The 16616-nt window shown below is 51.4% G+C and overlaps 1 protein-coding gene across 1 annotated transcript in view; it reads left to right on the top strand.

The window, feature by feature from the left end:
- The window catches only part of LOC117883326 (probable cation-transporting ATPase 13A4), a 73678-nt gene that overhangs the window by 48725 nt on the left and 8337 nt on the right, over positions 1–16616 (top strand). The window contains exons 19-29 of the mRNA XM_034782556.1: positions 1671–1834; positions 2608–2730; positions 3103–3182; positions 4470–4512; positions 5750–5859; positions 7183–7279; positions 8107–8179; positions 9804–9978; positions 10747–10967; positions 12758–12846; positions 14050–14130. Coding sequence (XP_034638447.1) covers positions 1671–1834; positions 2608–2730; positions 3103–3182; positions 4470–4512; positions 5750–5859; positions 7183–7279; positions 8107–8179; positions 9804–9978; positions 10747–10967; positions 12758–12846; positions 14050–14130 — 1256 coding nt within the window. The remainder of the gene's footprint in view (positions 1–1670; positions 1835–2607; positions 2731–3102; positions 3183–4469; positions 4513–5749; positions 5860–7182; positions 7280–8106; positions 8180–9803; positions 9979–10746; positions 10968–12757; positions 12847–14049; positions 14131–16616) is intronic.

Here is a 16616-nt window from a genome sequence, read left to right as displayed (position 1 = left end):
ATGTGTTAGTCTCTAAGGTGCCACAAGGACTCCTGTTCTTTTTGCGGATACAGACTAACACGGCTGCTACTCTGAAACCAGTTTTCGACTGGAAGTCCAGGTCAAAAAGGGACCCTGGCGTCTCCGGTCGGCACTGCCGACCGGGCTGTTAAAAGTTCAGTCAATGGCACAATGGGGGCCCGGGGCTAAGGCAGGTTCCCTGCCTGCCCTTGCTCCACGCAGATCCTGGAATTGGCTGCCAGGTCCCTGTGGCCCCTAGGCCAATGGGCGGTCAGGGAGGCTGCACCTGTTGCCCGTGCCCCGAGTGCCGGCTAAGCAGCTCCCATTGGCTGGGAACCTCGACCAATGGGAGCTGCAGGGGCGGTGCCTGCAGGGGTGAGGGCAGGGCATGGAGCCTCACTGGCTGCCCATGCGCCTAGGGGCTGCAGGGACCTGGCAGCCCCTTCTTGGGAGCCATGGTAAGCGCCACCGGGACCCTGCACCCACACACACACACCCCGCATCCCAACCACTTGCCCCAGCCCGGAATCCCCTCCCGCACTCAAACTCCCTCCTGGAACCTACTCCCTGCAACCCCTCCAACACTCTGCCCCAGCCCTGAGCCCCCTCCGTCACCCCAAGCCCCTCATCCCCAGCCCCACCCCAGAGCCTGCACCCCCAGCCAGAGCCCTCACACACCCGCACCCAACCCTTTCCTTAAACCGCAGACTCCTTCCACACTCTGAATCCCTTAGCCCCACTCCCCAGCCTGGAGCCACCTCCTGCACCCCAAAACCCTCATCCCTGGCCTCACCCCAGAGCCCGCACCCCCTGCCGGAGCCCTCACCCCCCTCCCACACTCCAACCCCCTGCCCCAGCTCTGTGAAAGTGAGTGAGGGTGGAGGAGAGCGAGCGACGGGGGGATGGAGCGAGCAGGGGGCAGGGCCTTGGAGAAGGGGCAGGGCAGAGGTGGGGCCCTGGGGCAGGGGTGGGGTAGAGCTGTTCAGTTTTGTGCGATTAGAAAGTTGGCAACCCTAGATGGTGGGAGAAGGACTGTGTGCGCTTTCTCATGGTACAGTTACATTGCTCGTGCTTGCTTGGGTTTTGCCCCTCTTTGGTACCCAGTCTACCCCAAGGCTGTGCCAGGACAATCGAGGAATTTTCCATCACTGCTACAGCAGCAACTCAGCGGTTCATTCCTTTTTATTCTTTTACCTTCTTCCAGGCTGAACCGGTACATAGGCCCCCTTCTGACAGGGAATCCATTAGTATTTCCTCAGCTGGATTCAATCCAGACCAGATAAAATGTTAATTTTAAAGGCAGGCCTGAGCTGAAAAAATTCATCCACATCTAAAATGGCTGTGGACCATTTCTCTGTGCTGTTAAACAACTGCCATTTTCCACCCCAGAGGTGGCTGTGTTTCGACAGTGGGTGAAGTGAGCTCTGTGTATATCAAAGGGACTGTAAAGCCCCGTGGTATCCTTAGGATGAACGGTACATTGTGAACGGAAGGCAATGGTATTATAAAAACACGCAGATGCAACCACTGAAATCTCGCTGGTACCTAGAGTCTGTGAGAGCACATGGAATTCAGGGGAAAGTTTACAGTTCCTCCAGCCTGAAGCTTTAAAATCCACATTAGACAAAACTGCAGATGACACCACGCCCCCTCCCCCTCGGTTTTTCTAGGTGACAACATACAGACAGCGGTTACTGTGGCCAAAAATGCCGGCATGATTTCTCAGACCAGTCAAGTGATTCTCATTGAAGCAAATGAACTGTCAGGTTCCCCCTCAGCATCCATCACCTGGAAGCTACTGGAAGAAAGCAAACTGAATGGCTACAGAAACCTGGTGAGTGCTAAATGGGCAGGTCTCAGGTGATGGGAGAATACACGGAACACAGGCATCTAGGACATCTTAGCGATGCTGCTGTAACTCACTGGGGTTACTCTGGTACCCGACTTCAAAGACTGCCTGTTAGTCCCCATCTGTGTTGGGAAAGTGTTTAAAGAGAAAGTGATCGTTAAACTGTTTTACTCATATCTCAGTGGGTTGCCATTTTAATGAACTGGGATGGGACTTTGTTAACGCTGGTTTTGCAAACCCTTCTAGACTAGTCTTGAGAATGGCTTGAGATGGATGGGAGAAGATGACTGCAGGTGTCCTTGGAGAGGTCCCCAAAGTTCTGAGTGGGTCCCACTTGCCTTTAATCCAGTTTCAGCAGCATTGTCAACATCCTAGGTCCCGCATCGGGTATTATTAATTCTGCAGTTTACTGCCAAAGTGCTGTGGCCTGAGAAGAGACAATATCTATCTAAGTTACTGACCTGGCCCCATTCCCCTAGCATCTGAGCACCTCCTAATCTTTCAGGTGTTTATCCTCACACCGCCCCGTCAGGTAGGAAGTGTTATCCCCCCATTGTACAGATGGGGAACTGAGGGGCTAAGGGACTGGCCCAAGGTCACACAGGAGCGGGGATCTGAACCAAGGTCTCCCACCTCCTAGTCTACTGTTCTAACCACTGGACACCCTTCCTCGCTACACAATAGAGCACCAGGGTTTGAGTGCAGCTAGGTCATCTTTTAAGTCCATCATATGGAAATAACTCTGGTCTGATTTATAGGAGACTTACATTCATGTTGGGGGAAGATTCAGCTCTGAAGTTGGACGTAGCAGTTACCATTTTGCCATGAGTGGAAAATCCTACCAAGTCATTACACAGCATTTCAGCTATTTACTTCCAAAGGTAAGTTGTGGGCTATCTGAACTGTGGCCATGCTCCAAGTAAATACTGGGGAGATCATTATTAGAAGTGCTCTATACTGGTTTTGCTCACAACAGTCTAGTTAAGTCTAACCATTGCATATTTAGGATTAAGCCGGTGACTCAAACGACCTGCCAGTCCTTTGTTCCCTGATTTGTTTTTTTACCATAGTAGCAGAGGCACAGTGCAGGTTCATTCATTGCCCTTTCCTGTGTTCAGATTCTGCAGAAGTCCCCTGTGAAGTGAGTTTTAGGATTTATGCTGCTCCCTATTCATGCTCATCACTTCTGGACTTCTTAACCAAGTGGAGTTGAGAAGCACACTAAAGGATTTTCAATCATTTTCTCCTTTCAGCTCCTGATCAATGGGACTGTTTTTGCTAGAATGTCTCCAGGTCAGAAATCCAGCCTGGTGGAGGAGTTTCAAAAGTTGGAGTAAGTTCTTTCTGAACATTCAAAGATTGAAAGTGCTGGATTAATTCACAGGCTGGAGGGGAGTCAAATGAGAATCACCTCCTGTCCAACATCTTGGAATTAGGAACTGGGAACTGTGTGCCTGATGTGAAATCCCAAATCTGAGTTTCCTACAAAAATATAGCTTGCGAAATATTTCCCCTAAGCCCATTAAAGAAGAGCCACTGAGGGGCTCTATGATAGCCTTATAATCCCAGCTAGCAGGCTGGGCAGCCCAAAACATACCATGCCCAGCACTCAGGCTTTCCTGTGGTCTCACCAAACTCACATTTGTCCTGCTGCTTCATTGGCAAGAAAAAGAGGAGCTTGTCTACACACAAGATTTAGGGAAATCTCCCAGTGTTGCAGCTCCGCTGATGCTGGTGGCATTTTTACCACTCTCTCATCAAGACCTATTTTGGGGTTAGAGAACACAGTGGAACAGGCACCAGCACTAGAGGAACTGGGAGAATTTCAGAAAATCTTCAGAATAGACAGCTGAGGTGAGTCCAGTTCAGGAGCACACAAAATCCAGAGTCCTGGGCATGACGTATTTCAGTCAGCCAGCCTGCCAGCTGGGATTTTACCAATGAAATATAAAGAATAACTTACACTAATGTAGCCCCTGTCAGGACCCCAGTTATGGGGAGGGGGCGAGTCAAGGACAGGGCCTAGGCTGTAGAGGACATGGTCCGAGTTCAGGCTACATGGTCAAGGCCAGAAGCAGCAGTCCATAAGGTGGCACGGTGTAGGATCAGGTCAGCATGAAGGTCGAGGAGCCGCACTGCGTTAGTCAGGGGAGCCAGCCAAAGTGGGATTAGGAGAAGCTAGGAAGGGGACCAGGGGAGTGGAGCAGGGGACCAGGACCCAAGAGCTAGGTCAGGTATCAGGAGTGCACCACAGGCTCTGTTTGCAGCAGCAAGTCAGGGCTCTGCCTAGTTGCCCAGGTAGCCTGCAGCTGTTTTCCCTAGGCCTTAAATAGTGTGCCTGGGCCAATCAGGGAATGTGGAAGGCTCCACCAGCCAGGATCTCTGTGGGTGGGACATCCAGTGGTGCTAGGACCCGTAGGGATCACCAGCTGCTATTCCCCATGTCCCCAGACTGTCAGGTGGTGGTGTAGACATCGCAGCCACCCAGGAGCCAGCTGACCTGGGTTCCAGACCTGCAAATCCTCACAGCCCTTTCCATCTAAAGGGTCAAATGCTTTGCAGACTAGCCCCCACAGCTCCCTTCGCCCTGTGCTGAAATGCTCTTTGGTTTGGTTTACAGTTACTTTGTGGGCATGTGCGGAGATGGAGCCAATGACTGTGGGGTGAGTGGAAACCCAACTTAAACATTGTTTGAAAAGTGCATTTCAGTGCCAGGGAAATATCCCAGGTTTAGTAGCCCTGGAGAGGCAAGTTCTCCACAGAGCAGCTGCATCAAGGACAACTGGCTTAGGCCATGTTCCTGCAGTGAGTTCCTCCCAGGGACAAGAGCCAGCCACGGGCAGAGCTCATTGCAGAGTTAGGGCCTTCGGGACCAATCCATCTCCCCTGAAAGCCCCAGGAGAGACTCCCATGGCCATCAGCGGGGTTTTTAAAGGATTGGGAACAGAAGGTCGGGGATGAGGAGCATTGTCCTGTGGGGACAGTCCAGTCTTTTTAATACACCCTTTAATGGTGCAGTTTAAGAGGCAGCTGTTCACTGTAGGTAGCGAATAACAAAGAGCTCTTACCTTCCCCCTGTACAGCCCCTGGGTTGGACTCTTCCCTGTCTCAGTCCATATAGAGCCCTGTGCCAGTGGGAGCAGCTGTCCCCAAGTGCGATCCGCCCCCCAGCGGAGAGTAGCAGGGTTTACACTAACACCTTGCTGGGGGGAAGTGGCACTGGAACATTTTTAATAGTGAGGGTGCTGAAAGCCAGACCCCTTACCCCATCCACTCCCCCCACCCCAGAGTGAGGCTGGGACTCCGGGTGCACAGGGCCAGCAGCTGGGACTCCAGGCATGCAAGGCCGGCAGCCGGGACTCCGGGCGTGCAAGGCCGGCAGCCGGGACTCCGGGCGCGCGGGGCCGGCAGCCGGGACTCCGGGCGCGTGGGGCCGGCAGCCGGGACTCCGGGCGCGTGGGGCCGGCAGCCGGGACTCCGGGCGCGTGGGGCCGGCAGCCGGGACTCCGGGCGTGCAAGGCCGGCAGCCGGGACTCCGGGTGCGTAGGGCTGGCAGCCGAAACCCAGGGCATGCAGGGTGGCAACTAAGACCTCAGTTGCGCGGGGCCGGCAGCACCCCCGCATCCCTAATTCCCACGCGCATGCCCTGGGATCTGCCAGGGAAGGTAGCTGGAAGATACAGCTGACATGCCATAGGAGGGGACTAAGGAGATGTGTTAGAGCATCTCCCAGAGGGACTGGCCATGCCCCATCGGCAGCCTGTATTGTGCACTTCTGGGGTGGCACTGTCTGGCTCCCGGCGGCCCTGTGGAGTACACAGATGGCGTTGATTGGTGGGCTGGCTGGCCAGTCAGTGTGCATTGCCAGCCGGAGGGTACTGACCAGGGCCGTGCATTTCAGGCTTTGAAAATGGCCCACGCTGGGATATCGTTGTCAGAGCAGGAGGCGTCGGTGGCTTCACCTTTCACGTCCCGAACCCCCAACATAGAGTGTGTGCCCGAGCTGATCAGGTGAGCGCAGGCTCTTAGCGCACTGCTAGAGCAGGGAAATCGGCTCCTGTCCCACGTTACAGCTGGGCTTTCCCATCCCAGCAGAACCTACATCAAACTCCAGGGCCCTGAGGATGCGCTTTGCCCTGCTCCTGTCTAAGAGAACAGCATTCAGTACAAGGACTATTCATTTCCTCACAGCTGCGAAGGGGGAGGCCTGCCACAGCTGTGAATCGTGTGGCTAAGAAGGATTTCAGTGCCAGGGAAATAGGAAGAAGAAAGAGCTATAGAAAGAGATAGACGTGTCCATTGTGCTAAATCTGGGCACTGCTATAGTGGCCTCCATCACAGAGCCCTGCCGCACTGTGCAAACAGCTAATAAAATAACACCTTGAGGGGCCATCCCCTGAGGATCTCAGAGCTCATAATGAACCCTTGCAATGCCCCACGAGGTAGGGAAATAACATTATCCCCATTTCACTGATTGGCAAAGCAGGGTATGGAAGGCATGGACTAGATCCTGCTCCTGTTGAAGCAAAGGGAAGCAGGACTGGGCCCTAAATTAGTTGCCCAAGGCTACACACGTCAATGGTCAAGAATCACAGAATGAGTCACTTTCTTCCGACACTGAACAAGGAACTTTATCAGAATAAGGAAAACAGTGTTATCCTTAGCACGTCTCTCTCTGCTGCTTTATTGTAGAGCTTCTGCCTAGAGCCTTTCCCAACAACCCTCCCACCACAGCTTAAAGAGACAGGATTTGTATCTACACAACACAGTGAGCTACTAGGAAAGTTGGGACTAGAACCCAGGAGTCCTGACTGCTAGGGTACTGCTCTAACTAATAGACTTGCTGCCTCCCAGAACACTCCTCTGCTTTGTTTGCACTTGAAATCCATGAGCTACTGGCTTTCATTGTAGGAAGGTCAGGGCCCTGATTTCACAAAGCTGAGACAGCCGTGTTCCTCCAGTGATTTGAAAAGCTCGGGGAAGAGCCCCCTGGTGTATTCTTGTCTTACTGAGAACTCTTAACACCCCCAGCACACTTTACATTTTCAGTGCACTTTAGCTAGCCAGTGTCTGGGGCGAACGGAGTCAGGACTATGCCCATGAGTCGAGGTTAGCAGGGTCACTTCCTACTGCTGCATAGCAGCATTTCAGCAAAGGAATTCATTGCTACAACATTCAGATTCAAAAGTACAGGCCCAGGTGATAATCCGTCAGGGATTCATCATCCCATAACTCATGCACTGCTTTTCAACCCGACTTTCAAAGGACTGGGGAAAGCTGCACCCCACCCTCCTCGTCCGCTAATCGTTATCGTCTTTTCTCTTCCATACACAGGCAAGGTCGCGCTGCTCTCGTCACTTCATTCTGCGTGTTTAAGTACATGGCACTGTACAGCACCATCCAGTACCTTGGTGTTCTCCTGCTTTACTGGGTATGGCTCTGGGACCAGGAGTTTGTCAGTTAGAACTGAAGCAGGCCACTGCTCCCGTAGAGGGGGAGGAGGGTCTAATGGCCAAGACACAGCCACGAGAGCTGATTTCTTCTCCCAGCTGAGCCACAGACTCCTTGTGTGCCCTATGGCAAGTTGCTGAACTGCTCTGTGCCTCAGCCTCCCCATCTGTAAAATGGAGCGACTTTTGCCATTGACTTCAGGGGGAGAAGGGCCAGGCCCAAAGCAGGGCCAGCCAAATGCACACACAGAAGGCAAGATGCAGCACGCTATCTCAGGCAAAGGCATGTGCACAGGTGATGGAGGGTGAGAAGAGAGGCTAAGGGATTGCTTGCAGAGGAGGGCCTGCACAAGAGGAGTGAGGTTCTTTGGCAGATGAGCACAGGGAAACTTTTCAGCTGTTAAAATGTGCATTGGCTAAAAATGCCAAAGCGCCCTAAATTGCCTTTGAATGGAGCCTTCCCATTTAGTGAGGCGGGATTTGCATTCAGAAATCATCTGGCATCAAGAAAAGAACTTGCCCCTTCAGATCAGTCTCTCTTCATTTTTTTGAATGAGCTGGAAGGATCCTTACCTTGCACAATGACCATGCACAAAATAATTGTGTTTAGTGCAAGCTCTGCGACAGGGCCTCTGTTGGAAGGATTGTCACTCATGGTACACATCATCTGGCTGATTAGCATTCCCAAGGCTTTCCGAGCAAACTGCAGAGTATTAGCCCTATGGAAACACTGTGGATTTATGAAGATGAAACAAACAACCCTACAGCAAATGTCTGATTTATGTTTTCTTTTTGTTTCTCCTTTCAGCAACTAAACTCCTTTGGGAATTACCAGTTTTTATTCCAAGATCTGGCTATTACCACTGTAATTGGTATAACAAGTAAGCGCCATAGTCACCTTTTGCGTAGGGGTGAGAATAGATCTCAGCTAATTTCTTCCTCCCGGGAAATGTATAATCCTGCACACTGAAAAAGAAAAAGAAAACCCTGCAGCGAGTACAGTACATTTAAATCAGCAGAGAGGGCTTACCGCGCAATAAGAGAAAAGGGTTCGAGTAGATGGGAAATCCTTGGTGCTGGGCTGATAGGCAGCCAGATCCGGGGTGAGTCTCAGTAACTGGGAGAATTTCTTATGGGCGAGAGACAACAGCGGCTCGTGCAGAGAAACTTGAGGTGGAAAGGAAACTCAGGGCCTTCTCTACTATCGAGGCAAAGCTGGAAGATCCCAGGGGCAGGAGAGACAGACAGAGCCATGCGGAAGTGAAAGGGCATAAGGGTGCATTGGGGGAGGGCCCGATAGTAAGCCACAGCCAGTGGGGTAAGGTCAAAAGTTCGCAGTCCCCAGTTCAACTGCAATTGGAGAAGAGCATTCGCTCCTTGATACAGGTTCAAATCACTGGGACCAATGAGTACAATCTTTGTGCAAGCAGCCAGTGTGAGCACGTAGCACCCAGCGCGGGCTGGCCCTACAGATTTGTTTAGAACCCCTTTGGGGATTCACAGCTTGTTCCGAGATCTGGCTCTGGTCACTCTAATTCACTGCAAGAGCTGTAACAAGCCAGCTCCAGAAAAGCCTGCATGGGAGAGAGTGGATCTGCAGCTGCTGGCCACTCACAATGCAGCACATCATGTACTGAGTGCCCGTACCGCACATTAAAGCTGTGCGTTAAAGGGGTGAGTGTAATGTTATAAGGGAACGTGGGGGAAAGAAGAGCTTCATGGATACACTCTCCTCTGCTCTATCTTGCTAGTGTAGACAAAGAAGACAGCTTCACTGTGAATTTACTCCATAGTACTCTCCACATGTAAAGACCAGGATTACAGATTCACCATAAGATCTAACACGGTGGATGCCCAGCGCTAGAAAAGAGGCCAGCCAGGAAAGGGGGTTTCGTTTGTGGTTGCAAACGGTTCGGAGAGCTAAGGCAGAGACATGCAATAAGGACGTGCTAGATGTCAGAAGCAGTGGAGGAGAGAGCTGGGCACTGCTGGTGGAAGGCGGAAAGCAGTGCTAGAGAAGAGAGAGGGGAAAAGAGAAAGACAAGTTTGAGGCAGAGAAGAGTAAATCCCCGGGCGCTCTAAGCACACGGCGAGTAAGGACAGGGGTGCTACACCTGCAGTGCTTTCTGTGTGTGTGTGACGGCAGACAGCAGCGCTCTGCACATGGTGGGGTTCAAAGAGCTGGGGAAAGACCTCGATTACAGCAACCTTAAAAGTGCCAGCCATGACTCTTGGTGCCTGATGAGAGCTCCCTTGCTATGACCCCCTGCTTGGCATCATTGCGTCAGGATATTCCACTGAGCTGTACCTCTCCCTGATGCTAGGGTAAATCAGGAGTAACCCCCCTGAAGCGTGCGCATGAGGGGAACAGCAGCCCTGGGGGTTTTCCAAAATAACTTCACAGACGTCAGATGCTGTCAATTAACCCTAAATGGCTGATAATAGTGTCAAGCTGCTGGTATCTTGGATGTACTAGTAAAAAAAAATCCATTCTTCTTTTATCAGTGAGTTTGAACGGTGCCTACCCAAAGCTGGTCCCATACAGGCCTCCGGGCCAGCTGATCTCGCCCCCTTTGCTGCTGTCCGTGGTTCTGAACATCCTGTTCAGCCTGTGCATGCAGGTTTTTGGCTTTGTCACCGTCCAGAAGCAGCCCTGGTACGCTCAGCACAACATCTACAGGTAAGCCCCGTGTCGGGACTCCAGGCACAGTGGGGCTGGCGTACATGTCGCTATTGATGAGCTTGGGAACTGGGCTAGGCCCAGGCCCCAGAGGAGCGATTATGTGTAATAGAGCTTCTGCTGAACTCGCAGCAGGATGGTCGAGCAGGAGAGACCAGAGCGTGAGCTCCCAGAGCACAGGTACTGCTAGGCCAGGTGGGACAAGGGGAGGGGGTGCATCACAGTGCTCAGACGCACTCTGCGGGGGTCTGCTTTGGCAGCCATATTGAGGAGGCTGCTGTAGACAGGCTGGGGTTTTCCTTGAACGAGTCATTGGCCCTAGTGTGTTACGCATAGTCCAGGAACTCCAGATCACTTGGGTACGATTTCTAATAGCAAAAGGAGAGTATCTGGGGCAGCAGTTACTGCAGTGAAGGTTCCTGTTTGGTTCCATGTAAATGTCAATATGCCGCCTGGGTACTATTACAATGGATGGCAAAGCTCTGGGAAGGGGAAGTATGGTCTAGTGGTTTGCGCACAGGCTCTGGGTGTCAGGAGACTGGGGAATCTAGTGCCACCTCTGCCACTGCCTCACTGTTGGGCAGATCAATTCCCCTCTCCCTGCCTCAGTTTCCTCATCTGTAAAGCAGGGATAACAAAATGGACCTCCCTCTCAGAGCTGCCAGAGGCCCATTCATTAGTGACTGAGAACGCTCTGGGAGCCCCAGCTGGAGGCTGGTCCAGCCGTGCCGGCTGTCATTACTGACTACAGGGCCTCCTCTTTCGCAGTGCCTGCCTCAGCGGGAATAAAAGCCATGTGGAGAATTCTTCCTCCGCTGCCACCATCGGCTTCACTGGGATGGAGAATGTGGATGCCGGAGAGGGGGTGGACAATGGCTACAAGAGCTATGAAAACACCACAGTGTGGCTCCTCAGCACCATCAACTGCCTCATGGTAGCACTGGTGTTCTCCAAGGGAAAGCCTTTCCGGCAGCCCGTGTACAGGAACTGTGAGTACAATGCACTGATTCCCTGTGACAGGCAGAGCATGGCCTGGCACAGAGCCCGAGAAAGCCAGCTCACTAGGAAACACCTTGGCAAAAGCTTTCTTGGCCAACATTTTCAAAAATAAGGGACCAACAATTTTTCAAAAGCATCTAACTGGTTGAGACGCACGGCTCCAATGGTTCCCGGGGCCCGGCATCTCTCGGAATTTGCCCCGAACTTTGTGGCTCTGTGATGCTCAGGATCTGAGCTGGTGACTGGGGCGCATTTCAGCAAGAGGGGAATCTAGAAAAGGGCAGCCTGTTTATCAGCTCCCCTGAACTGGTATGAAACAAACTACAAACAAATGGTATTTGGTGTCTGGTTGGCTGCTGGGGTGGGTGGTCTTTCCAAGGCTAATGTGGACCAGCCACACATGTCAAGAAGAGAAGAACCAGAATTAAAATGCCGGCTACCCACCAGCCTTTGCTCTGGCTATCACTAAGCAGGCCTGTGCCCCCTGCAGCCTGCTGATAGACCAATGTCTGAGAGGATTAGCATTCAGGGCTTTAGTCTGGGCCCATCCCAAAGGAAAACTGAACCCAAACCAGAACATTTTCAACGGCCCCATCACCCAGTCAAGGGCCAGAGTAGCAATGAGAATCCAGAGCTGATTGCCTGTTAACTCACTGCCTGGCCCCAAAATATACCCCACAAAGACAAACTGAAAAGGAGGAAGTCCCTGGCTCTGTCTGGGAGTGCGCTCTGATGGCCTCTGGTGCCCACCCGGGGGAAATCACTCCCGAGCTCCTACCCGGCCGCTCACATGGCCCAACCAGAAGTCAGAAATGAACAAAACCTAGGAAGCTGTCTAGACCTTCGCCTTGCAGCACAGCTCTCCCTTCCTCACCTCTGTGAGAGTCCACCAGGAAATGCTCAGCGGGTCCAGCTCCAACAGCTGCAGTGGGAGGTATTCGTTGAGCTGATAACCCTTTCTGAGGGACCAGTCCTAACATTCCCAATCAGGCAAAAATCTCTTGGAATTTTCCTTGCTTTAGGGTTGAATTAGCCCAGAGGGAGGACTATGTGTCTGGCTCTTTGTTAGGGGCACTGGCGGGGATGGGCATGAGCATCACATTTCTTTGAGATGGTTAAGAGGTGACTTGATCATGACTGCAAGTACCTGCATGGAGAGATTTCTGATAGCAGAGGACTTCTCAGTCCAGCACGCAAAAACGAAGCAAGATCCAGTGGCTGGAGGCTGACAATAGAGCCGTTCAGACTAGAAATAAGGGGCACACTTTAACAGGGAGAGTAATTCACCCCTAGAATACCTTACCTAGGGATGTGATAGAGTCTCTGTCACTTGCAGTCTTTAATCAAGATCAGAAGTGATATCCTGGGTCCCATGAAAGTCAATAGCAAAACTTCCATTGACTTCACCAGGGGCAGGGTTTCACCCCAGATTTCTTCCTAAGAGATGGGAGCACAAGTTACCAGGCTCGATCCAGGAATCACTGGGTGAGGTTCTCTGGCCTCTGGGATGCAGGAGGTCAGATTAGATCACAATGGTCCTTTCTGGCCTTAAAATCTATACATATAAGGCTTGTCTCAGCCTCGCATGTGTGCCCTTGACTGACCAATGCTGGGGTTTTTTTACTTGGTTTATTTTCCTTTAGCTCCAAACTCTTCACAATTTCATGGAAGTTTTGCGCTGCATGGCCTGGTAAATAATGGGAGAAGGTACTCAGGAGTATGTGAGCAGCTGAGGACGCTCATAACCACATTGTTTCACCTGACTGCTCTTGTCCCTTAGATATATTTGTACTTGTGCTAGCGGTACAGCTGGGCATCTGTGTCTTCTTTGTGTTTGCCGACATTGACGGTCTCTACTCACGGATGGATGTAAGTATCATGTCAGGATGTGTTCTCTGTGCTCTAACCCTGTATTTTATTAGAGAGTCCGGGTAGGGGAGGGAATATCTTTGATTGGACCAGCTTCTGTTGGTGAGAGGGAGAAGGCTTTTGAGCTTACACAGAGCTCTTCCTCAGGGCTGGGTGCGGGAAGGTCGAAAGCTCGTCTCTCTCTCACTAACAGAAGTTGGTCCAATAACAGATATTACAACCCCCCACCTTGTCCCTCTAAAATCCTGGGACTGACATGGTTACAACACCACTGCATACTGTATTTCATTAACAGTCTGCAGTAGGACACATCTGACAACCTGCACAGTCTCACTGGGTGTTCCAGTAAGTCAGAAGCCAAGTTAAGTTTAAAGTTGGTTTGAGTCAGATGAGAAGGACTGAACAGTTCCTGGGGCTCTGGGGATATACATTCGGTCACCTCTATCTACATTGCCAGACTGAAACCAGCTTGGATCTGGGCACTCTTACCACATGATAGCTGGATAGAGACCTATGTGTATTGTTCAGTCCAGTCCCTACCGGGGAGGTGTCTACGTCACCAAACCCACCTCACCTGGTGGCACTTGAAAGGAAGCATTATCCCAGGTAGTTCCATACCCACAATAACACATTCTCACCATCGCTGTTATCATGGACTAAAACTGGCTCTGAGAAGAACGGTCATGACAGCAATGTCATTCGAATCGGCTTGGAAGAGAGGGATTTAGTTTACATCATAGATGAAGCCTCAATCTTTGGTGAGGAAAAACAGAAACACATGGGAACCCAAACTCTGGGTGAAAGCACCAATCCCTATTTTGGATCTGGGCTCCAGCCCTCAAATGAGTTGAACCAAAACCAGAGATTCCAAGATACCCAACCTTTGGGAAGTCTGGATCTGGATTCGGAGCTGGAATGACCTCTCTCGCTCTCGCTCTTTAAAAAAGAAAGAGAGAAATTAGATTTCCTGTTCCAACGCTGCAGCTCTGTTTTCTCTGATGTGTCATGAGATTCAAGGCTATTTCAGGTCTTCTTTATCAGGATTTCATCATGCTAGAGACCAAGCTCACCCCCGTCAGCTCAGCAGGTAGTGGCTAACACGTCCAGCCAAATGAGGATGCTGTGCTCTGAGGATGTCAGCTCACACAAACACTCTCAGGTGCACACACATTGCTGACTGGCTTCCATCTCCCTTTCTCCCAGCTCGTGTGCACCCCCACCTTCTGGAGAATCTCCATGGTGATAATGCTGCTGGTCACATTCGCTGTGTCCTTCGTTGTAGAGGTGAGAGCCTGTGTTTAATCTCACCTTTAAGATTGTCCAAATAGCAAAATGGGTCTGGAGGCTCCCTGGTCACTTGCAGAATTAACAGCGAATGCTTTGACAATGGGTGAAAGAAAGGACTCGGTTGCTGGTGGAACTGGAGGTGGCATTCACTGCCATACAGGCTCATAGTGCCAAACGCTGTGTCTAGAGATGAGCTCATTCATAACCAACAGTCTCACTCGGGCAGGGCTGCTAGGAGAAGCCTGCAGCAGCCCTGTGCTCCGTGGGTACATTTACCACTACAGGGGTCAAGAGGAACTGTGTACACCCTCCAGCTCCTCCGCTCTCCTGGCCTATGCACCACAGGGCCCAATTGGCTAATTATGGACTATATCCCTGGCATCTGGCACTGGGCACGTCAGGCAGCAGATGGGGGGACTAAGGTCTGAGCTGATAGAGGGACTCCTGTGCTGCTAAGAATTTCATTCTTCCCCTCCCTGCAGTAGCTTATCTGCAGGGCTCTTTCTGCAGAGGGAGCCCAACCAGCTCCCAAAACTCCACCGTGCGTACTGGGGGGGAAGAATGCTTTTCCCAAGGTGTTGGCTCTGCACATTACTCCCATATGGCATAGGTGTCCTCCCTGCCCTTGCTCGACCAAGCGTGGGAACATCTAGAAAAGCAGCACTCACCGGATCCAAATGTCCAAACCTGGCAGTGGGCTGCTGCATCCCAGCCTCGGCGCCTTTCCTCCTGAATCATAGAATCATAGAATCATAGAATATCAGAGTTGGAAGGGACCTCAAGAGGTCATCTAGTCCAACCCCCTGCTCAAAGCAGGACCAATTCCCAGCTAAATCATCCCAGCCAGGGCTTTGTCAAGCCGGGCCTTAAAAACCTCCAAGGAAGGAGACTCCACCACCTCCCTAGGTAACGCATTCCAGTGTTTCACCACCCTCCTAGTGAAATAGTTTTTCCTGATATCCAACCTGGACCTCCCCCACTGCAACTTGAGACCATTGCTCCTTGTTCTGTCATCTGCCACCACTGAGAACAGCCGAGCTCCATCCTCTTTGGAACCCCCCTTCAGGTAGTTGAAGGCTGCTATCAAATCCCCCCTCATTCTTCTCTTCTGGAGACTAAACAATCCCAGTTCTCTCAGCCTCTCCTCATAAGTCATGTGCTCCAGACCCCTAATCATTTTTGTTGCCCTCCGCTGGACTCTTTCCAATTTTTCCACATCCTTCTTGTAGTGTGGGGCCCAAAACTGGACACAGTATTCCAGATGAGGCCTCACCAATGTCGAATAAAGGGGAACGATCACGTTCCTCGATCTGCTGGCAATGCCCCTACTTATACAGCCCAAAATGCCGTTAGCCTTCTTGGCAACAAGAGCACACTGTTGACTCATATCCAGCTTCTCGTCCACTGTGACCCCTAGGTCCTTTTCAGCAGAACTGCTACCTAGCCATTCGGTCCCTAGTCTGTAGCAGTGCATGGGATTCTTCCGTCCTAAGTGCAGGACTCTGCACTTGTCCTTGTTGAACCTCATCAGGTTTTTTTCTGCCCAATCCTCTAATTTGTCTAGGTCCCTCTGTATCCGATCCCTACCCTCTAGTGTATCTACCACGCCTCCTAGTTTAGTGTCATCTGCAAACTTGCTGAGAGTGCAGTCCACACCATCCTCCAGATCATTAATAAAGATATTAAACAAAACCGGCCCCAGGACCGACCCTTGGGGCACTCCACTTGAAACCGGCTGCCAACTAGACATGGAGCCATTGATCACTACCCGTTGAGCCCGACGATCTAGCCAGCTTTCTATCCACCTTACAGTCCATTCATCCAGCCCATACTTCTTTAACTTGGTGGCAAGAATACTGTGGGAGACCGTATCAAAAGCTTTGCTAAAGTCAAGAAATAACACATCCACTGCTTTCCCCTCATCCACAGAGCCAGTTATCTCATCATAGAAGGCAATTAGGTTAGTCAGGCATGACTTCCCCTTCGTGAATCCATGCTGACTGTTCCTGATCACTTTCCTCTCCTCTAAATGTTTCATAATTGATTCCTTGAGGACCTGCTCCATGATTTTTCCAGGGACTGAGGTGAGGCTGACTGGCCTGTAGTTCCCCGGATCCTCCTTCTTCCCTTTTTTAAAGATGGGCACTACATTAGCCTTTTTCCAGTCATCTGGGACCTCCCCCGATCGCCATGAGTTTTCAAAAATAATGGCTAATGGCTCTGCAATCTCACCCGCCAACTCTTTTAGCACCCTCGGATGCAGCGCATCCGGCCCCATGGACTTGTGCACGTCCAGTTTTTCTAAATAGTCCCTAACCACTTCTTTCTCCACAGAGGGTTGGTCACCTTCTCCCCATGCTGTACTGCCCAGTGCAGCAATCTGGGAGCTGACCTTGTGCGTGAAGACAGAGGCAAAAAAATCATTGAGTACATTAGCTTTTTCCACATCCTCTGTCACTAGGTTACCTCCCTCATTCAGTAAG

Source organism: Trachemys scripta, chromosome 9 (genome assembly GCF_013100865.1).
Source record: "Trachemys scripta elegans isolate TJP31775 chromosome 9, CAS_Tse_1.0, whole genome shotgun sequence".
In the NCBI taxonomy this organism is placed as follows: domain Eukaryota; kingdom Metazoa; phylum Chordata; order Testudines; family Emydidae; genus Trachemys; species Trachemys scripta.
This window is presented reverse-complemented; position numbering and strand designations above follow the sequence as displayed.